The 25,311-nt window shown below is 36.8% G+C and overlaps 1 protein-coding gene across 1 annotated transcript in view; it reads right to left on the bottom strand.

Annotated features, from left to right (window-relative positions):
- AFG2A (AFG2 AAA ATPase homolog A) overlaps positions 1–25,311 on the bottom strand; it is a 240,428-nt gene that overhangs the window by 171,522 nt on the left and 43,595 nt on the right. The window contains exon 11 of the mRNA XM_070417201.1: positions 10,120–10,329. Within this exon, the coding sequence (XP_070273302.1) occupies positions 10,120–10,329 (210 nt within the window). The remainder of the gene's footprint in view (positions 1–10,119; positions 10,330–25,311) is intronic.

Below are 25,311 nucleotides of genomic sequence, written 5' to 3'. Positions count from 1 at the left end.
CCCATTTTCACCCTATATCAGGCACAGTGCTAGGGTTAGCTGCTAGCATGGGTACATATAGTACGGTCTGTGAGGCCCATATTTGATCGTAAGTTATTTAACTCTTTAAGAAAGTGATACATAAATCCCTAGAATAGATCAGATCAATGAGACTGGATAAGGTTATTTCTTTTCCAATTTTACTTACCAGATAACTATGGTGTGTCAGTCCTACCACATTTCACCTGTCTAGATACCATGTGCTTCACTGTTAAGGGTGATCAAGAAAACTACCAGAAGGGCCTTCAACCATGTGAGGACACAGCAAGAAGATAGCCATCTATGAACCAGGAAGTGGGTTCTCACCAGACACCAAATCTGCTGGCTCCTTGATTTTGGACTTCTAGCCTCTAGAACTGTGAGGAATAAATACCCAATCTATGATATTTTTTTATAGCAACTTAAATGGACTGAGATACCATTTAAAACAGGGACTGGCAAATTTCTTCTGTAAAAGGCCAACTAGTAAATATTTTAGATTTTGGAATCCAAAAAAGGAAAGAAAAGAAAACTACCAGTACCATATACTGGCTTAGTTGAGGGTAGCATTATTTTGCATGTTTCCATGGCTGAGATCAAGTGTTCAAGTTTACAAAACAACAGAAATAGCATAAATGCATGTAAAATATTTGTCCAGAAGTTGAATCTAGTGTGAACTAAACCTGACTTATCTTTTACAGTTTCATTATTTTACACCATATCAGTCACAAATTCAAAGGCAATATTTATACCTCATACTCTTGCAATTTTGTCCTTTAATCTACTGGGTTTCTTCCAGTCTTCCCAAGGGCTTTTTAAATGTGTCTGACACCTGCCTGTTGCTTTTGGCTATTACAATTCAAATCAAGTTTTTATAAGTTCTGAAATGTCTAGGGAAGGCAAGTTAACCTACGTGTTAACTATAGTTAAATGTTATGGAATATGCTCATAAAAACCCAAACTCACATGAGATAGAATTACATATATGTAATGTAAGTACAGGATCTTGAAAATTAATTTTTAAAAAACCAGCATCAGCACATACAGAAGGCCATTTTGGAAAAGCACTTCAAAAAATTTGAAAACAGGCATTTCATACCAGGCCTTGGGTAAGTTTCTACTAAAAAGTGACAAAGGGCCCTGACCAGTTTGGCTCAGTGGATAGAGCATCGGCCTGCGGACTCAAAGGTCCCAGGTTCGATTCCAGCCAAGGGCATGTACCTTGGTTGCGGGCACATCCCCAGTAGGAGGTGTGCAAGAGGCAGCTCACCGATGTTTCTCTCTCATAGATGTTTCTGACTCTCTATCCCTCTCTCTTTCTTTCTCTTTAAAATATATTTTAAAAAAATAAAAAAAAAAGTGACAAAGGCTGAAGAAAGGGAAGATAATTCAAGCTATTCGTCTCAATAAGTATAATACAAACCTTCTCCATAATTCATTCACTCGAAAGAAAACAAACAAATTTTAAGAACTTACACTGAGGACACCATGCTGACTCCATTTAAGCTAATAGTAAAGTGTACATGCCCACATGTCCACAAAAACCCTTAGTATGTTATTCCTGACTCTCTTGTCTCAATCTTCTTTATTATCTATGATGCATAATCTTAAACACTGGGTCTCAACTTCCACACTCTTATCTCTAGAAATCACCATCCTCTTGAACTACAAATCCATATTTACAATGGCTTTTGGGACCCATCTGCCATGTAGTTTTAAAGGCATCTCAGCCTGGCCAACATGGCTCAGTGGTTGAGCATCAACCCATTAACCAAGAGGTCACTGGTTTGATTCCCAATCAGGGCACATGACCAGCAGGCTCAACCCTGGGTAGGGAGTGTGCAGGAGACAGCCGATCGATGGTGTTTCTCTCTCATTGATGTTTCTATCTCTTTATCTGTCTCCTTCCTTTCTCTCTAAAAATCAGTTAAAAATCAGTTAAAAACTTATTTTTTAGCCCTAGTTGGTTTGGTTCAGTGGGTAGAACGTCAGCCTGCAGAATGAGATGTTCCGGGTTCAATTCCTATCAAGGGCACATGCTCAGGCAGGTTGCAGGCTCCATCCCCAATGTGGGCCGTTGACAAGGCAGCCAATCAATTATTCTCTCTCTCCGTGGATGTTTCTCTCTCTCTCCCTCTCTCTCTCTCTTTCTCTCTCCCTTCCTCTCTGAAATCAATAAAAATATATTAAGAAAACAAAAACAAAACAAAAACTTATTTTTTAAAACAGTATAAAGGCATTCCCAAACTCCACATGTCTAAATCCCAATTTATTATTTGCTTCCCCACCTCCAACCAGCTTCTTCTCCTCACATACTCTTTCCAGAGTTATGGTATTTCCACCTGTCAGTCATTGGAAACAAACAAACAAAAACAAAAACAATTCACCTCGAGTTCTCCCTTTGTTTCTCAATTTTCACATACAATTAATCATCAAGATTCTAAATATTACCCATTTCATTATGTCATTTGTTTAGTTAAGTGTCTCTCTCACTAAATTATGGGCTGACAGATAACAAGGAACCGTCTAATGCATCTTTGCTTACCACTGACAATGCCTGACACACAGAAGGTGCTTAATGTATAGTTTGAAATTATTGTTGCAATGTAAAACATTTACAGATATTTTTAAATTGTTATAAATGTAAATCTGTAATATTTATTTCAACTCCAATTAAATTCTATTTAAAAAGATTGAAAAGAATAACTAGTCTCTCTCAGCTGGAATCTATGAATAAAAAAATTAAACCAACCCAATAATAAAGTTTTCTTCTCTATTATTAAATAAACTTCTTAAGAGTCTGAAAGCACTCTTCTCTTTCTAAATTTTTCTTGGTTCTCTCAGATTCCAATTGCTAAAGGTTTTGTTATTATAGTTCATATTATTGTCATTTTTTATTTTAGCCAAATGTAATAGGATGTTTTCATATCAAGACATATATTTCATATAGCAGTTTTATCAACTGATACAGCCTAACTAAAAAAAACATTTTATTAACATACAGTTTTAACATATTGGTGTCTCAACTTTAATATGTCAACTTAAACAGTGTACAAAAAATGCCAAATTTAAGTAAATCCAATCTAACTTCTATAGAAGTTTGTTATACTGACAATGGCATATTAACTACTCTATTTGTCTTAAGAATAATAGGTTACTATTCCCTAACAGCCATTCTAACAATGATAAAATTAAGTATATGTCTTTATTTAGTACTGATGTTAATAATTGCCAATTTAAGTGTATGGGGCACATTATACAACATTATTGGGAGAAGTCAAGAGGATTTCTAAAGTTAAAAAATAAAAACTCTAAAGGAAATTAAATAGAAACTCAAAAGGTCTCAGACTCTAGACAAGTCCACATGACAGCAAACCTATAGAAGGAAAAGAAAGAGTTAACGTCCACAAAAGGCACACAACTGAACATAGTTCCTGGTGAGACTCTAAATTAGAAACTGTACCCAAGGTGAAAGAAAAAATAACCAAAACTCTAAAAGAAAGTATTCTTTAGAATATGGGGTCTGGGTCTGGGGCCAGAACCAACACACATCTTTATAGGCTTCAACAGGGAACAGCAGTGAAACAGGCAAGCTCAGGGCAGCCCAAACCCAGGAGGTTCCCCAGCCAACTTCCTCACAGGGCTTTTCTTAGTAACTTTCCACTACCACCAGGAACAGAGGGATAAAGAACTGGAAAGGTCTCCTCCATTGTCCTCACGCAAGGAATCGACAATCTTCCCCATGCTTTTCCTTCCCTGCATTCCACTCATCCTGTAGGGTGCAGGACACCACTCTGAGCCGGCCTTTAATTTCAATTACATTCACTGAATGTCTATAATATGCCCAGATCTGTGATAGTGACTTTAAAACTCTTTTATTTAATTAATTAATAGACTTTTTCTTGGGAAGAGGGGAATTTAAGACTTACAGAAGAATTGAGCAGACAGTATAAAGAATTCCCATATGCCCAACCCTACCTCCCACCACACACTAAGTTTTCCCATGATTAATATCATATATTAGTATGGTACATCTTTTACAATTACTAAACCAATATTGCCCTAGCCAATTTGGCACAGTGCATAAATCATCGACCTGTGGACTGAAGGATCCTGAGTTCCATTCTGGTCAAGGGCACATGCCCTGGTTGCGGGCTCGATACCCAGTAGGGGGTGTGCAGGAGGCAACCGATCAATGATTCTCTTTCATCACTGACGTTTCTATCTCTCTCTCACCCTTCCTCTCTGAAATCAATAAAAATATATTTTTTAAAAACCACAATACTAATGCATTATTAACTAAACTCCACATTTATTCAGATTTCCTTAGTGTTTAGCTAATGTCCTTTTTCGGTTCTAAGATCTTATCCAGAAAGTCCTAACACTATATTTAGTTATCATGTTTCCTTGGGATCCTCCTCACAATACAAAAAGCACATACTATCAACATGACTAATCACTGAAGATGTGAACCTTGATCACCTGGTTGAGGTAGTATTTGCCAGACTTCTCCACTAGAAAGCAGCTCTTCCCCACCCCGGCTTCCATACTGAACTCTTTGGTTGGAAGGAAGTCATAACCATATGCAGCCCATATTTAGGGAGTGGGGTAGTTATGCCCTCCAAAATTTTTTCACCTATCTTTTTAATCTAGTCCTCTCAAAAAGCCTATACAGATAAAAAAAAAACTGAGACTTAAGAGAACTTGTTTCAGGTTACAGAGCAAACATTTAGTACTAGGGTTAGGAATCAAACCAAAGCCACCTGAACCCTAGCTTAGTGCTTTTCATTGCAACACACTCAGTCTCAAAGGCACAGATCACATACAGGTATGTAAATGTCAAGCTCCACTTTATTCAACTACTAGTATTTTTCCATGCACTTCTATTTTACAGGTCAGGTTCCTGTTTCTTTGCCAATGATAAACTTTTCTTATTAACTCAACCAACTATCACTTCAAAACCATGCTATTTTTCTCAGTTTTCTTTGTTCCAGAGAAACAAAATTACTTTTAAACTGGGTCTCAGAAACATCCATCTTTCCACTTTTCTGAAGCTGCCCTATGGAAACTGCCTGAAACACCTTCTCCAGTAACTTGGTGTAATTAATGAAAAAAGCACTGGAAATTAGTTTTATTAAACACACACACACACACACACACACACACACACACACACACACAGACACAATCCTATAATACAATGGATTCAGAGCTCAGGCTCTAGAGTCAGAAAGTCCCGAGATCAAATTTTAGTTCTATCACCAGCATTTTGACCTTGGAAAAGTCATTTCACTTTCTTAAGCATCATGTCTGTATATGTAACCCTAGAAACCAATCTTAAAGTTTTCAGAATATAAAAGAAGTGTCTATGCAGTTTTCCATGTAATGTCTGCAAAATGGAAGCTCTCTGATTTATAGACTAGCCTACAAACAAAAGCTTCAAGATGAACTTGGAACTTACCAAGTTCAGATTATCTTGTATCTTTGATAACAGAATGATAGGGGATCTGGTTAAGTAAAGAAAATCTGGTTAAATAAATTAAATTGTGCACTGCTCTGAATAAAGTATAGGTTTTCCTGAACACAGGATGTATTTTGTAAAATTCCTCTCTGAGACAGGTATCAGAAGAAAATCTCCTCAAAAAGTCAAGGATACACTAAGTTCATTACATTTTTTTACTCACCAATACAGTTAATAAAAGACTTGCTGAAAATCCCTGTCAGAGACCTAACTACCCTTCTTCCAGAATCGGTAACAGTTGTTCATAAAGTAAAGCAGCCCAACTATACCAGGGTAATTAATCTATTGTAGCACTCCAGACAAAAGCAAGAGAGAAGCAGAGAGGAAATTTCAACTGGAAAATATTTTGACATAATTGACCCAGATGACAAACTAAACTGAAGCATATGTCAAGTACTAGTCTGCACAAAAACACTTATACATGCCAAAGGATGTTAAGGGCCCAGACAATTGGCCAAGGTGAAGTCTTAACTCTGAGTAGAGTGTATATCTCTTAATCACTGTGTAGAAAAGATGCACAGAGGAAGAGAGAGGGTACTTTCATTTCAGAGAAAGAAATGTTTAAAGTCTTTCAATTCTTTAACTTGGGAATTAAAGATAATTATCACTGCAAAAAAGTATTAGGGAGCTTCTCCTTTCAATGTATTAAAACACTTGTGTTTCCCAACAAGCTAGAAAATCCCTATGTCTAACTACTTTTTTCTGATCACTTTAAAAACGTATAAGACCTGCTTTAAGCTCACACTTAAATTATAACACTGAAAACCCTTAGAAAACAAACATGTATGTTGGAGCCAAAAGGCAACTTTTTCCTCATAGAAAGATAAAACTAGGAATAATACAATGTGAATTCCCAAATGTTTTTACTTCATCTCATACGTAAGCTATATGACAAAGCTACTTTAACTCTTCTCACAAAATCAGACCAAGATGAAAGGACCAATGAAAATGCTAAGAAAAGCAAATTAGTTTTTCATGTTCCCAGCTTTCACTTTTGAAAAATTTAAGCATATAAGAAAGCTGAAAAAAATGGTAAGATGAACACCCATCTTCATTAAATATATCCTCCAACCAAATTTAAAAATAATACTGTGAAACTACACTAAAAAACTCTACACTGAATCAAAATCCACATTAAAAAAATTGTAAGTAGAATATGATAATCTATAAGTATGAACTCTAAGAAAATTTCTTTTCTTTTTTTAAAAAAATATATTTTATTGACTTTTTACAGAGAGGAAGGGATAGGGATAGAGAGGTAGAAACATCGATGAGAGAGAAACATCGATCAGCTGCCTCCTGCACACTCCCTCCTGGGGATGTGCCTACAACCAAGGTACATGCCCTTGACCGGAATCGAACCTGGGACCCTTCAGTCCGCAGGCCGATGCTCTATTCACTTAGTCCAAACCGGTCAGGGCAGAAAATTTCTTAACATCACTTACTTTTTGTGTGGGTGACCTAAAAAACTAAAAACTTAATTAAAAAGCCAAACACTTTTGGCTGGATAGCTCAGTTGGTTAGAGCAGCGGTCACCAACCAGTGGTCTACGGACTACTGGTGGCCCGTGAGGTCCGAAAGCTTGGCGACTGCTGGGTTAGAGCATTGTCCCAATACGCCAAGGTTGTGGGTTTAATCCCTAGTCAGGACACATACAAAAATCAATCAACGAATGCATAAAATAATGGAACAACAAAACTAATATTTCTCACTCTGTCTCTCTCTCAAATAAATCCTATATAATAAAAGCTTAATATGCTAAGTGTCCGGTCAACCGTTATGCCATTCAACCAATCAAAGCATAATATGCTAATGATATGCTAAGGCTGCTCAACCGCTCACTATGATGTGCAATGTCCACCAGGTGGCAAACACTCCGATCGGTAGGTTAGCTTGCTGCTGGGGTCCGGCCGATCAGGACTAAGCAAGACAGGCCAGACAAGCCCTGGAGCCTTCTGCAGTCCCTCCCTGGCTGGCCAACCTCCCACATCTCTCCCCAGCCCCAATCATGCACTAGTGGGGTCCTTGGCCTGGCCTGCACCCTCTTGCAATCCAGAACCCCTCAGGGGATGTCGGAGAGCAGTTTCGGCCCAATCCCACAGGCCAGGCCAAGGGACCCCATTGGTGCACAAATTTGTGCACTGGGCCTCTAGTAAATAAATAAATGAAATTAAACAAACAAAAAAGCTGAACACATGGTATCTAAGATAAATCTTTCAAAGAACACTTTGAATAATTTTCTCACATTGGAAAAAGACAAAAGTGAAACTATCTCAAGTTATGAAAAATTTCATATTCAAAAACAGTAGTAAATATATTTTTGAGTAACCATAGAATAGGCCAGAAAGCAGTCCTGGTAGCATCTGGAATGTTATGTTAGGTCATGAAAAAGTGAGATTCAAGTGCAAATAACTATGAGCTAAGTCCTTGTAAAATAAGGTTCAGATTTTGAATAGACAAGAAAAATTCAAAGTTTATCATATGTAATTGTGCAATTACATGACAATGTAGGCATAGAAAAATGGAGGCGACAGGAAAGAGTAGAAAATGTCGGTAAAATGGCCATGTCCACTACCTCAAGGTAGGAGGACAGGAACCACAGAAAAAGCAACTGGAAATTTCAAAATAATTCATTACTCCAACATTGAAAACTGTGGTTGTGATTCAGCATAACATGGTTTCCTCTCCAAATCTTCATGATCCAGTATCTTCCACACAAACAAAGGTAAGTATGCAAACAGTAGGGATTATGAAGATACTGATGCTTTAAAAGTAAATAGGTTAAACATATCTAAATATCACTCCACAAAAAATTTTAAGAAAAGTAAAATAAGCCCTAACTGGTTTGGCTCAGTGGATAGAGCATTGGCCTGCAGAGTGAAGGGTCCCGGGTTCGATTCTGGTCAAGGGCATGTACCTTGGTTGCGGGCACATCCCCAGTGGGGGGTGTGCAGGAGGCAGCTGATCGATGTTTCTCTCTCATCGATGTTTCTAACTCTCTATCCCTCTCCCTTCCTCTCTGTAAAAAATAAATAAAATATATATATATAAAAAAAAGAAAAGTAAAATAAGCCTTATACTTTCAAGCTGCCAAGGATTTCAATGTTCTGAGACAGAAAATGTATTTTGTTATGAAAAACATCTCTGGTGATATAAAAACATTATCTTTTTTTTGTTTTCCAAAATATTATCATATGCCTGGCCGGTGAGGCTCAGCGGCTGAATGTCAACCTATGAACCAGGAGGTCACGGTTCAATTCCTGGTCAGGGCACAGGCCTGGGTTGTGGGATCAATCCCCAGTAGGGAGAGTGCAGGAGGTCAATTAACGATTCTTATGTTTCTATCTCTCTCTCCCTCTCCCTTCAACTCTGAAATCAATAAAAATAAATTAAAAAAAAAAACATTATCATGTACCTCTTCTGAAATGAATTTGCTATTTAAAATATTTAAATACATATTTTTGTGGTAAAGTCCACAGAAATGATTTTGAGGTTTTATGTATGTATATTTAGTAACTGGATATGTAATCACATTTCATAGAAATTAATATCTGGTCCTAAAGTAAATGTAAAACTACATATCAAATAGGATTATCTATCCCAAGTAATAGGACAAGGCAGTGAACAAATGTGTGTGTGTGTGTGTGTGTGTGTGTGTATACTTCAGAGTAGAATGTACATACATTCTGACTGCAAGTGTTATTTTAAGGAACCTAGTTTTACCATATAAAGTATCTGGTTTCTTTGAAAATTCTATGTATGTAAATATCAAATTCACAATCATCCTATATATCCTATAGAATAAAAGCCTAATATGCAAATTGTCCCCTCGACCGGGAGTTGGGCTGCTCGCGATGACATGCAATGACCACCAGGGGGTGGAACGGAACATGGCAGGTGTCGGCAACAGGGCACTGGCAGCAGGCCCGGATGGGCCCTGATGAGAGTGGGACCGTGGCGGAATGGTGGAGCAGGTGAGTGGGAGGTGCCAGGCCAAGACAGGTGTGAGCAGGGGCCCAACAGCCCCACCAATCGCCCTGCAGACAGCAACCAGCGGTGGGGGCAGTTCCCAGGCGCTGAGGGAGCCAGGCAGGGGCTCAATGACTCAGGCAGACTGGGGCCCGGGGGTCCAGGTGTTGCCCAGGGCCCGGAGGTCAGCTGGGACCTGCCCTTCTATACCAGACTGCTCGTGCTTCGATCACCAGCCAGGCCTAGGGACCACACCCGTACACGAATTTCATTCACCAGGCCCCTAGTATTTATTTATAATTCAATCTTAGATGAGCAAAAGTGATCAGTATAATTTAAAAATGTAAAAACTAAAGAAGACTGGTTTCTATTACACGAGTGTAAGAAATACTGAGAATCAAGAAACTAAATAAAGCAGTCGTCTACTGTCCACCTGATTTGCTGATGAAACTAATTTACTTATCTCTCATCTCCCTATACTACATTGCTATCAAACTCAAATCAGCTACTCCTTAAGTTGCCTTCTCATGTTCTCTGAAGGGCAGGAATGAGAGGATGGGTTCTAAGGGGACTAGAATAGAAATTAGCAATTTAAAAACTTAATGTCATACCTTTATTGCTAGGAAATTCAGTCCACTTTCATTGGCCAAAGCCTTTGCAATCATCGTTTTAGAGCAACCAGGTGGCCCGTACAGAAGAACTCCTTTAGGTGGCTGAATACCCATTCGGGTGAAAGACTCCGGATGTTTCAAGGGCCATTCCACAGCCTGTTTCAATTTCAGCTTGATATTTTCCAGTCCTCCTATATCTGACCAGGATACCTGCAAAACAGAACATGTTCTAAACATAAGTTTGCCAGGACAGAGAACTTAAAAAAAAGATCAACAAAAGAAGTACAAGAGAAGGAACAGACCATTTAAAAATCAGGAGGATCCTAAAAGAAATTCCAACAATATGAAGATTAATTAAAAGTACATAAAATGCATATTATAGAAATACTACAGAAAAACAAAATGTTTCTGCTTGCGAATCTTATATAAATAACTGCTTAAATGATTGAACACACTGGTAAGTCTATCTTCTATTCTAGATGGCTTTTAAAATTAGGTTTCATCTGTTTGCAAATGGTTTGTATTAGTGACCCAAAGTCTTATCTATACACCTAATTTATTTTCTTTCTTTTTCAGCAAATACTTGAAAATATATTTCTGTAGGTACTTATGGAATATATAATCTTTTCTGTCTGGCATACTGATGAAATATCCTCAAATTTTTGTTCCTTTTCCTCAAATATGAAATGCCCCCCAAACAAGAGAGCTCCTTACATATTATTTACTTAATATGCATTAAGAACTAATTAGGAAATAGAAAAATAAAACATGAATAACTTTAAAGAACTTAACAACTACCAGTAACATGCCCAGAAATAGCCATAGTACAATGGAAAGGATCCTAAGCACAATAGCAAAGAAACAGAAAAGGCCTTTGAGAGTTCCCAGGAAGGAAAGATTCCTTCCAGTTAGCAGGCAAATCTGAAATTCAACTCTTGAAGCCTAGATGAGATCTGGAAATGTGAAAATATGATAAAAGACTCAGAAGAAAGTATGAGAAGGATAAGAAAAAAAAAATTTGAGGGTGGGAAGTAAAATTAGAAAAGTTAAATTGAGGCCATATAGTAGTAGAGGAGCCTGAAGACTAGATGAAGGAGTTTTAGAATCTCTTTACTCACATAAGAAGTCTTTGAAGGTTTTAATCTAGAAAGTGATGTGTTCTGATCTGTGCATCAGGAAGATTCTCTGACAAAAGTCATTTGAGGATAGAGTGTGCAGGGAGACTAATTACAGACCAACCACAAACATCCTTAAAAACAAAAAAAGAGGCTTAAACTAAGGTGACCACCTGTAGAAAATGAAGATACGCCAGAAAGACAATGCAGGTCTACAGTGGAGGGTTCTGAGGGTGGAATAAGAAAGAGGGAGAATTGAAAAGAAAAGATGTCAAGACAGGTTGATAGAATATGGACCACAGAAAAATGATCTTCAGGAGGAAAAATAAACAAGATAGATTTTTTTTTCCACAGTTAAATGATATTCAAAAGATGAAAACTGAGTATTTTGAATGTAAGCATCACAAATGGAGCACTGTAAAGAGGATAGGCATGGAATGTCAGATTTCAGAAATCTCTACATACAAACAAAAGAATCCATGAGATCCATTAAAATTGCCAACCATGAAAAGAGAGATGTGGGTATTGGGCACCACCTGCATTTAAGAGGCAAGAGGAAATAAGAAGAAAAGTCAGAAAACAATCTACAAATCTAAGAAAACAGAAGGTTGTTGTTGTTTTTTTGTTGTTAATATCACAAAAAGATTACTTTTCCCAAATGAATTTGCATGTTATGGTTTTTTGTCCACAGAACCAGGAGAACGCTGTATTACCAACCATAATCCTGAGATTATATAATTTTTTTTTCTAAATTGCTTTCCTGATTTATTTTATAAAGTAAGAATTATTGGATTAAAAGGCATGGGCATTTTTAAGGTCTCATGATACACAATGCCAGTTTATTATCCCGAACACTTCATCCATTTCAACAATAATTAATTAGATTTGGAGAGGTAGTGAAAAAGAATATGGAATCAAGGGTAACAACCAGGACTCAGACTTTGGGCAAGTGTATAATTGAGTTACATTAAAAGACAAAAACAAAAAAATGTTTGGAAATTAAGGAATTTGTTTTCAATTATTGCACTGCAGTTGGAATTTACGAGTAAAATAAATTAAATAAACTTTAAGAAAAATATCTTCTATGTGCTGGACTTGTCTTAGGAACTGTAAAGGCACAAGGATAATAGTCTGAAAATTTTGTAATCTAGAGAGGAATAAGAAAAGTAGCCTAAAAGACACAGCCTTTGTCTAAAGACATAAAATATCTTTCCACAAATTAATACAAAAACTTCTAAAAAATATTTAAAATGGTTTTACAGTTCCTAAATATGTGAGATGGTGAGGATAGCGATTTGGAAATTGTTGCACATATGTAAGACATGGCCAACGTGTCAGAATGTGAAAATAATAGTAGCAATTCCCATCTCATATGATTATAAAGATAATTGATATATAATAAATACATCATATAAGAAATTATAAAGGACAATAGAAGAATTATCTGTTTTCCTACCACCTAAAAGTAACCATTGTTAATACTTACAACCTTTCAAATACATGTGCGTGAACGCGTGGGTGTATGTGTTTTCAATGACATCATAATGTATTCACAATTTTATATTCATACATTTTTTATATTCATACAATTCCCAGGATTATTGTGAGAATTAAGCAGTACACTATCTATTAAATTAGCTGCACTTTTAGCCAGGCACACAGTACCTATTTAACACATGCTAGGTATTATTTAAAGGTCTGAAACATGATTATAATAGTTATATTCTGAAGGACTAGTGACAAAAGATAAGGATTAAGCCATCACATTTGTAGTTCCATGAGCAATATTTAATTACCAAATTTTTCTATTCTTTTTCCCTTTGTCTGATTATTACATTTCTTTAACTAAAAGCAAACAAGTTTTAAATTTTAATTCAGCACCTGGGTGCCAAATAAATGAAGTTTTTCTATAGCTAAGATATCAACTCAAAAATAAATATAAATCAGCTTAAAAAGCTTACAATTGCACGGAAGAGTCTTAAACACAGAAAGTCATGGGAAAAGTTAGTTTGTAAGAGAATAAACTCCAGCATGAAATCATAAAATCCTAGAACTAGAACAGGAATTCAAAACTAGTTGGTTCACTATCCCATCTTCAGTCAGTATTTCATCTTTCAACTTCTCTCATCTTTCAACAAATACTATTTTATGCTCTTTTTAAAAAATTCTACAACTCTCTTTTTACTAAGTTACTATATCATAACTGCCAGAAAATTATTTCTACAACCTAACCTAAATCACTCCTGATAATAGTTGGGTCCTTTCTTTCTATTTTGTCCTAATGAAACAGTGAACAGCTGCTCACACATGGCTTTATAACTCTTTGAATTAATAATAAAGTTAGAAGTGAAGGAACAGCTGTCAAACAAGCAGAGACAGGGCAGTGAGATAAATTTCCCAAGGAAAACGACCCCCCCAACCCCAACATCTTATAGTACTTTCTGGACAAGAATCCAAAAATACACACAAAAAACCTCAACTCAAACTACACACCCATAGCAGCCAAAAGACCTGATGATCAGGTTAAAAAAGAAAGGAAAAAAAAACACACTTTTATGGACAAGTTCCAAGAGGACAAAATAAAAATGAATGAACTGGATTGCAGACATTGGGAGAATTACTATGAGGGAGGAATTCAGTAGTTCCAGAGGGGCTGACAGAGTCTTTATATATCTGTGAGTCCTCTTATTTGCTAGGTGCCAAGTTTTACACTGCCAGGAACAAAAATTCTTTTTAAAGTGTTATTTTTATCGAAAATATTGCAACTTTTCATTTTGTTCTTTCATGCTAACAAGTTCTAACAAGGACAAGAAGCCAGGCAGAAGCAAGTGTGTTGGTACCTGCTCCAAATTCTCTGCTGGGCCATACAATAGCTTTTTAACAATTCAAATGTTTAAAGTACATTGATTTTGTTTTGAAATCGTAAACATACCAAATTTCTAAAGATACTACATAATGCAGAAAGAAGTAAGTTGAGAAAATCTAACCTCCAAGATCCAAAAGGAAAAACAAGCAAAAGATTTCCATAAAGCAAAATTAGGGAGCAGCAATGTTCAAATGTGTTCTTAGGTCTAATTGAAAATAAGTGAAAGCCTCTAGCTTTATATAGTAAAAAGACAAGTATTTTCCCCTATGCTTTAAAAATGTATTCTTTGGAGAATTCTTAAAAAAACAAGTCAAAGCTCCAGTTCTACTATAGGGTCCCAAACCATCTACACTGCCAATCCCCAATTGATTAAAAATAAAAACTTTATTCAAAATTCAAACCCCAACTACATGAGGAGTCTGAAAAGTCAAGGGTGGGACATGAGGCAAGTAAAAACATGGAGCAGTACCCCGCACAGAGGGTGGGAGGGGCTGAGTGTGTTATTTTGTCCTTGTCTTTTCTCTCTGGAGTCAGCTTTTCCCCTTTGCCTGTTTCCCTTCCATTTTGCATAACAATGTCACAGGTAAGAGCACACAGAGCTAAAAAAGTGGATGAGAAACAATGTAAGAAACTGTACACCAAAACTTCCCCACTAATTGCAAGTTGCCACTGATCTGGGTGACCTTATTCTTTAATAAATCATATTAAGCACCTCAATAAAACATTAAAAAAAATATGAGAGCCAGATGTTCCTATTAATTCCTAATTTATAAGGGAAAACATTAAGATAAAAAAGATGAATTACTCAAGTAAAAAAAAGCACATACCTCAAGGAACAGGGCAAACATGACCAACTTAAAGACAAATATTTCATAATCAGTTTAATGATTATATTATAATCTGAACTTAATTTCTAAAATATCACTATATATTACCATCGAACTTACTATGAGCTGTTCTCAGAGAGCTAGCTATGTATGAAGTCAAACCTTATCTACACATATATTATTATCTAAATAAGCTTCCCTTAGATCACAAACTTAAAATGGTTAATTCAGCCTTAAAATGGTTAAACATTTCCAAAATGAGCTTTTAAAAAACTACTTTTGCCAGATGAACAAGTACAGGAAAAAAAAATCTGATAAAAAAATGGAAACTTTAAACAAGAACGAAAAAAAAAAGAAAAACAGCAGTAATAATTGAAAAAAGAAATTAAAACTCACATCATGAAAATGATATAAAGCTTCACCTAAAAATTCTTTATATCTCATTAAAATATATTTTTTCTAATTTATGAAATGCAGCTGTGATCAGCAGAAAATGCATTGATTATTTAAGAAACTGCTTAGTAACCTCTACCATTCTTACTAAGGCACAGCAGAACTGGGAAAAGATAAAGGAATGTGGATAAAGGAAATGAAGAATACAAGAACAGAGGAAAGAAACAGGGATTTCTACTGATTGGCCCCCACTCCCAGGTGCTAAAGAAGCAACACATTCCTCAAGTGAATTTTAAATCACCCATAGGTAATACATGACCAAATGCCCCCAAACTGAAATATATCATATAAAAGGCCCAGAAAAATCATTTTAAATAGTAAAAAATTTTAAATAAATTTGTTCTGATTATTTCTTTTTGGAAATTTGTGGTATGTGTGAATGATCATCAAATGAAAAGGCTCTTTGTTATAAAAGTATGTACCACCAGGACCTTCCCAACATAGTGCCTCATACATTACAGATGCTCAAGGTTTGGTAAAGGGATAAATTAATGGCCAGACGTATATTTCTCTGTATCATCTTCAAAAGAAAGCAGCAGAAGGGTAGAAATGACAGGGGAACAGGCTGGTAGGCCATGAGATGAGAAAACTAGGAGAGTTAGCAACATAGCAGCAGGCTCAGAACTAGTGTAAAGTGTCACCAACATGTGAAAGCATATAGACATAGACATGCCTTGCATGACATTTTCTAGCCCAGATATGTCCAAATAATTGGGGTGTAAATTCAAACGCTTTCCTCTATTTCCTCTGATGGTTGGTTGACAATAAATATTTGCATATACAGAAAGAAAAACCCTCTCCTGCCAAGACTGGCCATAGAGATGCTCCAAGTTTTTGTTAAATAGGAGGCAAAGAGAAGAGGCCCCTCTCTCTGTCAGAAAGCTGAGCAATTCATGTAAGTAAATTCTTAAGTAGTTCTGACTCTGTATCTTGAGATACAGACCAGAAAGGAAGTTCCCACATGTGGCAAATAACTAACACTGGCCAGAGAGCCAACATGCTGGGGAAAGAGGATTGTCACTGATGTTTTGGCTTGAAAGCAGAGGTATAAGAACGCCCTGACAAAGAATAAAGGAGATGTCAGAAAACAGTCCTTACAGCACAGTCTTAATAATGGTGAATATTTAGAAAAAGAACAAAAGATTTTTCCTTATACCATAATTAAACTTGTCCCTGGATGCTAAAGGTGCTACATGTAATAGCTAGGATTTTCAGCTTGAGAATCAGGCCCGAAAGATGATGCTAAAAGAAAATTGTGGAGGAAGAAGTTGCCTAGAGAAATTAGACATTTATCATAAGCATATTCAACGAGAAAGGTCAAGAAAGTCTCAAGAACTGCACAAGCCTAGGTGGTAGATTGTTGAGCAAAAATTAACTATCCTGGGGTAAAAGTTGTGTAACTTTTATCTTTTTTTAAAAAAATATTTTTTTATTGATTTCAGAAGAGAGGGGGAGAGATAGAAACACCAATGATGAGAATCATTGATTGGTTGCCTCCTGCACGTCCCCTACTGGGGATTGAGCCCACAACCCAGGCATATGCCCTTGACCGGAATCGAACCTGGGACCCTTGCAGTCCGCAGGCCCACACTCTATCCACTGAGCCAAATCAGCCAGGGCTAACTTTTATCTTTTATATAACTTCTGATAAGTATGGGGCTTCAGGTATTACAGGTATCAACAAGAGATCCGACTCCTACAACTGTAGTTGATAGAGGTTTTAATATCAAATATTCATTCATCTACTCATTTATTCACTTATTCACTCAGATATATACAGAGTGAGGGATGAAGAATGTACATGGTCTCTACATCGTGGAGCTTACAGTCTGGAAGGAGAGGCAGACATTAAACAAATATATTCATAATTACTTAATTTTAAAACTAGAAAAAAATACAGGACACTACAAGAGCATACAACAGGCTTGAAGAATACAGCTTTCTAGACAATCTGACATTTGCAGGAACATGAACACTGAGTGGGAATAAGGCCAACTGAAGAGAATGAATGAGGCTGAACCATTTGGAGCCCCTAATACTTACCTTTAGTTCATCTTGGGGAAGAAAGAGATGCATATGAAAATAACAGCAATCATACTTGGGGACCTGACCACGTTTTATTCCAGATTCTCATCTAGTAAAAGGGACCTGTTTTAGCTTCCCTGAACCGTCACTTGATGGGTTACTGTTCTACATCCTGACTGCCTTTCCCTACTATCTCTAGATAAATTTAAAGTTGTGGACATTAGAGATATTGACACCAGTGAAAAGAGGAAGGTTGTAGATTAAACATGATTAAGAGCCACTGAGAACAAATTTTGCATGTAGGCCACACATCAGCCTAAATTCTAGTTAAGTACTCATGAGAAGCTGGAAATTTTTTAAATTAGATAATTAAAGGTTCAAATTTAATATTATACCCTTGTTAAGCTCTGATGGGAATGGATTCCACCTCTGTGGTCTTCTTCCCCAAACCCCGTAATTCCAGACTAACCATATTAAAAACAGCCAAAGTCAAATTAAGGGACATTCTACAAAAGACCTGACCAGCAAACCTCAAAATTGTCAAGGCCATTAAAAAACTAATAAGAGTAAGAAACACTGTCACAGCCCAGAGAATTCTAAGGAGACAGATAACTAAATGTAATGTGATGGCCTAGATGGGATCCTTAATTAGACAAAGGTTATTAGGGGAAAACTAATAAAATCCAAATAGTATGGAGTTTAGTAAGGTGACAGTGTTCAAGAAAGGTTTGATTCAGAAGGCCTGGGTTGCTCAAACCCTGCCCATTCCAAAGAAAGGCCAGTCTTTAAGAGTGGCCCTTGTCAGGCATCTTGGAGATAATCTCTGGGCCTTTTAAATATTACACCTGATTAAGAGTATTTCTGTATGCCTGGGGCCTTGGGCTATGCTGTACCAGTTTGACCAGGTAAGTTTACCTGGGGCAATGGGCTAGGTACAGAAGTTTATCAGGGTGAGAAGCCCTGGGTGCCAACAAAAGACAATTGTTGAGTGGGACCTCATCACCAAGGTGACCTTCTTCCCCTAGTATATGGCTGATCATTCAGTTTGGACCCCCTAACCTTGCATCCCTAGAGATAACAACTAGGCCTCAGCTGTATTTCAGCTCCAGGCCAAGAAAAGTAGCAAAACTAGACAAGCTACACCAAGGCTGACCAGTGTGCTCTCCCTCCCTCCAGGCACATTACCATTACCTTCCTCAATCCCAAACTCCAAGAGCCCTTTCTTTACTTCTATAACTTGCTTCCTAAGCCCATTTCTTCTACAAATTACTTCTTCTACCTTTGTGATTTTATAAATAAACTAGAGGTCCGATGCACGAAATTTGTGCAAGGGGCTAAGCCCTCGCAGCCTAGCTTCATCTGGAAGGTCGTCAGACGTTCGCTCTGCTGTTTGGTCTAATTAGCATATTACCTCTTTATTATATAGGAAGTTCTCTTACAGTTTGAATCTTGGCTCTGAATCCTTTCCTAGCCAGAACTTAAGAACCAAGGTTGCTGAACCCAGGTCCGGTCTGACTTGGTGCCACCGCCACCAACAGAATGGTTTAACAATACTAATGTAAGATGAAAGTGAAGGAGGCATGAGCCAGGTTAAGAATACCAACTTTAAAAAACTTAGACTTCATCTTAGAGATGATCAACAGGTAGTTATACTGATGGCTTTTAAGCCAGGTCAGTAATTTCTTTTGGAAATATCACTCTAAGAAGTACTGGGACACAAGGACTAACAGGTGAGGTCAGATGAGTGTGCAATTAATTTCTCCATTCCTGTAGAAGGAGATATGAAGAAGTGTAGTGCCACAAAGAACCACATTAACCCTACCAATAATCTCCTTTACTCCAAAGGAAAACATGTTTTTAGCAAACACCCATCAAGTTTTATTGAGTTCTGATCAACTACACAAGTGCAGCATTATTAAAAATTTCCTTATAAATTCAAAAGACACCCATAAAAAACCACAAATTAAGAGTCTGCCATTTATATTTAAAAGAAAGTGTTTGATTTCACCTAAGTTAACCAGGATCAGAGCTGAGAACAGAAAATGGTGATTCTTCCAACAACTTTTGTATCTCTTCATTTCTGCTCTAATAAAAGAAGTCTGAGAAAAGTAAGGTATAAAAAGAAAAGTGGAACAAAAGAGTTAAACTTCTAAAATATGTAATAAGGCTAAAACTACAATCTTGATTTTGGCACAGAGTATTTCCTGGTTAAAAGTAATCTACTTTCCCAAATGTGCTTTCCTGTTCAATTGTTATTACTTAAAACTATAAAAATGTACAAGAGAAGTTGGCAGGGAAGACTGGGATCTTGGGAGTGATAGAAGACACTCTTCTGTCTAGACAACAAGAACCCAAATCAAAAGAAACCGATTTCAAAAGCCCTGCCAAGAACCAATGTGGAATTAATAGAATTTCCACAGGTTGTAATATCTATTCCAAAAAAAGCAATCTGTTGTTTAGGAAAGCATCACAGAAACCCCCAACCCTTTGAATCTGTAAAAAATAAAGAAAATATAGAATACAGTGCTGTTTTTAAAATACAGAAACTCAAATAAATTCTAATTATCCCGAGGGTACATGAAGAGTAATTATGGTCAATTAAACTATTTAACTCAAATCTCTGCACCAGAAAACTAATGCTAATGAGCTCATCCTATGAAATTCAACTGGCTTGTCACATTCTGATGATCTCCTCTCATCTGAAAAGGTGCCGAATGAAAATACACCAGTAAATTTTGAATATGTAATTAGTGAATCAGAAAGCCTTTTGATTATTCATATAATTAAAAAGTTTGCTACTTTCTAAAATGGGAGTAAATAAGGAGTGTTAGTTTACTAATGACGTGGTATACACTTAATGTGACTGATGACTACTTGGAGGTTTAACCTGGACCCAAGTTTACAAAGGGGTTTGGGGCCACATATCAGTCCTGAGGTTCCGGTTGCAGTTCACTTTACAAAAGTAGGTTCACATGAAATTAAAGCTCCATCTTTTTCTTGACTTTTAGCTTATTCTGAACCAGTATCCAAATTCTGAAAACTGTAATCCAAAGACAGTATCACAAGTATAAAGATGGATTATTTCCAAATAATAAGAGATAAATCAAAACTACATAAAATGAAATAGGGAAAGCCTGGGGATTGGGAAGGGGAGGTTAAGATTCATAAATGAATTAAGCTTGATGACAATTAATTGGTATATATTTGGTTAGATTGCTATTTATCAGTAATAATTGCTAGGGTGTAAATACAATAATAATGTAAAAATACCACATATTGAAAGCATAGTTTTTCTTTACCTTAATGAAAATTTCTAATAGATTAAGGAAATAACATGTTTCTGCAGAAAGTATAAAGGACTACTCTATAACCTTCCAGAGTAGACAGCTTAGCACTATTACAGGCATCTTAATTCCAAAATGTTATATTCATTGAATAAACAGTAAGGATTAAAATTCACTACAGAAATCAACTGCTTTATAAAATATGAAAAATATAAAGAATGTGGGTGATAACCGAGTATATTGTATTTTGGTGTAAAAGATGACATACTTTTTCAGATATATCTGAAATGGACCATCTAATACATTTTTTCATGAAAAATTATATTCACTCATTCATTCAACAAATATTGATTGGACATCTCTTATGTGCTAGTCATATGCTAAATACTAAGGATAAAAATATAAAGAACCTCTGCTCTCATAAAACTTAAAATCCATTTAAAAAATCATCAAGCTATACCCTTTTGCTAAAAATTAAACATTTTTATAGGAAGGAGAAGATATTATAGGTATTTTTCATTTTCTTTTTAAAATCTCTATGCATCTTAAAATTATCCAGTATTATTCCTAATAAATAATTTTGTTTTCTTTGTATTTTGTGTTTTGTTTTGCTTTAGAGAGAGTGGAAGAGAGAGGGAAAGACAGAGAGAAACACTGATGTGAGAGAAACACATCAATTGGTTGCCTCCTGCACGTGCCCTGACCAGGGACCAGGAGGAGCCTGCAACCGAGGTACGAGGTATGAGGTACGTGCCCTTGACTGGAATCGAACCCGGGACCTTTCAGCTCGCAGGTCGACACTCTATCCAGAGCCAAACCTGCTAGGGCATTCCTCATAATAATAAAGAGGATATTTTCAGTCAAGAAAATAAACTGTAGTAGATAGTAAAAAGGAAAAGGACTAAAGTGACAATAAAATAAGATTTTAAACTCTTTGTAATTTAAAAATTTTATCACATGATTATAAATCAGAACAATCTTTTTGAAAAAAACAACTTAGCTTTAAAAAGCAGATATTTTAGTCTGGTAATTCAACTTCTAGGAATCATAAATGCAAAGATTTGGACACAAATCATGTTTATAACCATTTTAGAGAAAAACAAAAAAACCTAAATATTTGAGAATGGAAGGGTAAAACAAATTACAGTTTATCGAACTAAGTCTATTATTTGGTCATTAAAAAGATATTAGCCAATAAATTTTAAAATAAAATGTTTACCATATAATTTTAAGTGAAAAAAGCAGAATATAAAATGATATCCTATACTAAAATATCTATATACACAGAAAAAAAATCTATAGGAACTATTACAAAATATTAACAGTTGTTATCTCTGAGTGAAAAATTGAGCTTTCGCATTACATATTAGAATATTCAAAGATTCTAGGAATTCTTGTGGTAAAGAAATACATTTGACTTTAATCACCAATTAATTGTAAAATGCATTTGACTTTTAATACACCAAGTGGTATAATCACCATTTCAGAATGTCCAAAAAAAAAGGGAAACATTAATTTAAGTAAGTGGCTAACACTTACGGTCTCCTAAAATTAATAATGTATTATATTATAACTGGCAACATTCCCATCTTAAGACATTTCTTTCAAACTTAAATATAAATAGGCAAGTGTGATTTCAAGGTTTTAATTTCACACACTAAAATCTTTTCTCAAAAGATGTTGAATGCTCAATTTACTATTAAATGTTCACAATTAAATAGCTACTTGAAGCAGGTTTTCTATAGCAAAATAAGCATTAAACGTTCTGCAGAAATAATTTGGAGATATTTTTGTAGATGTAGTAGCCAGAAATCAGAAGGGTGAAGTTTAGGAATCCAATTATAGAAATGTTGACTTCTCAGGAAATTTTTTACAATCTGAAGTGAGCATAAAAAGCAATATAAGAAAGTCCTTTGACCAGGGCTAACCACGCCGGAGCTCATGAGTAACATCACAGGACACCATGGCCCCATGCCAAACCATAAAGTGCCAAATGGAAAATGGCACCAGTCCATGGATTGTAAATACTGTATCAAAAGAAAATAAAGGAAAAAATCTTTCATTAGTGCAATTAAAAGTGCAGTTATAGTACCAGTTCCTGTGATGAATAAATCAGTTCAGCAGGTCCAAGAGCTGACAGCCACTGTTTAAACACATTCTCCACTGGCAGCAGCTTGAAGTTTAAAACCTCACTGTATGTTTCCCTAGTTCCTAAATTTTTTAAAAAACTAAAGTGTTTTTGGATGGTGTAGTTGATTTATAACCCTATCATCTGAAATTTTCACATATGGCATTTTATGGTTAGGAATCTACCTGACCCATTATACTATACAACAGTAGCCAATAAAATTAAGATAAATACTGCAAATAAAAGTATTCATACCAATGTGCTCAAACTTTAGACCATAAATTCCAAAGAAATGAAAAGTTTCTACTAACCCAAAATTAACCATTCACTATTTCATAACCCTATTTGTCAAATTATTCTTACTAAATTAGCATGTTCTCCTACAGAGCTTTTGGAAAAACCCCAAAGGTAGGCTGTAAGTTCAGTTAAGTAAATTTAAAAATGTTTCAAAAAGAATTCAAAACCACCTTAAGTAGCCTAAACTAGCAGGTAGGCCCTGGGGATGTTCCTATCTCTTGGGTGCTGTTTACAAAATAATTGTGTTCTTTAAGTTAACAAGTGTATCACTTAGCTTTTAGTGGCTAAAACAACAGACATATTATTTCTGACAATTCTGAGGGTTTACTGGGGTTCTGGTCTGAGCAAAATTCGATTGGGGTGGGATAGTCTAATGTGGCAACATGACAATTGGGTGGATGGCTGGACTAAGAGGATCTCAGGTAGTAGGGCTTATCTCTGCTCCACATGATCTCTCACCCCCCAGGAAAGGAGTACAGATTTCTTCACATGGCTAATGCAGGGTCTCAAAGAGCAGCAAGAGCTGGCAAGACCCAAGCACTTTCAAGCTTGCTTGCATCATGACTGTTAATATCCTATTGGCCAAAGCAAGTTACATGGCCTAGCACAGATTCAAAAGGGAAAAAACTTAACTCTATCTCTTTTATGACAGGAACTACAAAGTTACAGTACAAAGGGCAAGCACACAGTGATGGGAAGAATTTGTGGTCATTTTTAGCAATCTATCACACTGCAAAATGCACAAGTCCCTGCTCCACATAGTCCATGGTCAAAAAAGTTTCCATAACAGCTCTTTTGACACTTTAGTCTCTATACCAAAAAACTGAGAAATCCTGCAGCAAAGAAATACAGTTGATTTTATTTACACCAGGATTTCCCAAACTTATCCTATATAATAAAACCCTAATATGCTAATCGACTGAACGACGGAATGACCGGTCGCTATGATGCGCACTGACCACCAGGGGGCAGATGCTGAACGCAGGAGCTGCCCCCGGTCAGGGCCAGCAAGTGGGCAGTGGCAGGCTGCCAGCCAAGGTGGGTGCCAACGGGGCCCCCCAATCGCCCCGCCCACCAGTTGCCCCGCAGAGAGAGGCAACTGGCGACTGGTGACAGCAGGGGATGGGGAGCCTCCCAACCGCCCCAAAGATTGACCCTGATCACCCGCCAGGCCTAGGGACCCTACTCTATATATTGGGAACAGTCTCTTAGATTTAAAATTTAAACCTGGCAAAGCTACTCTGACACTGAAAAAACAGGATGATGCAGTGATGACATGCATGGATTCTGGCTTGCACATTTTGTAGTCAGCCCTGATTCTGACACTTAAAACTGGGTGATAAAGCCAGTTGCTTACTTCTCTCTGCTTCACTTTTTCTACCCATAAGATGGGGGAAATGGTGCTACTGTCTGAGAAGGATCATGTTATATACTACTTTTTATAATCAGGGCAAAAAAATGTAGCTGCCCATACAACAGCAAGATGCCTTTTACCTATATGAAAAGTATGGTCACTGGTGCATACAGCGTCCCAGATTGCGAGAGGGATGTCCGACTGCCAGCTTAGGCCCAATCCCCATGGGGATCAGACATCCCCACAAGGGGGCAGACGCTCGACGCAGGAGCTGGCCCCTGGTGGTCAGTGTGCTCCCACAGGGGGAGCATTTCTCAGCCAGAAGCCAGTTTCATGGCTGGCGAGGGCAGTGGCGGTGGCAGGAACCTCTTCTGCCTCCGCAGCAGCGCTAAGGAACCCTCCCCCCCCCCCCACCCCCCCGGGATGTCCAACTGACAGCTTAGGCCTGGTGGGAGCGGGCCTAAGTCATCAGTCAGATATCCCCCGACGGCTCCCCAGACTGTGAGAGTGAGCAGAACAGGCTGAGAGACACCGCCCTGAGTTCACGAATCTTGTGCACCAGGCCTCTATTTGACCATAAAACACATTTTTCAAGGAATGGTCACTTTTAAAAGTGAAAAAAAATCCATTAAATTCTTCTCACTATACGGTTCCATAGCCTACTCTGTTGACTTGCTATCTTTTGAGTCTTTTATTTTTTAGCTTATGATTAAAAAATGTTAATGACCAAGAAAACTGAATATTAACACGTCTATATACAATGAGGCAAAAGGTTCAAAATTACATCTGACTCTCTAACAAGGCTCTAAGTTTTCAAATCGCTATAATGTTAGAGCTTTTAAA

This window comes from Myotis yumanensis, unplaced genomic scaffold, assembly GCF_028538775.1.
Source record: "Myotis yumanensis isolate MYYU_CA2020_CCGP unplaced genomic scaffold, mMyoYum1.0.hap1 SCAF_5, whole genome shotgun sequence".
Classification (NCBI taxonomy): Eukaryota; Metazoa; Chordata; class Mammalia; order Chiroptera; family Vespertilionidae; genus Myotis; species Myotis yumanensis.
Note: the sequence above shows the minus strand (reverse complement) of the source record. Positions and strands in the feature narration are given on the sequence as shown.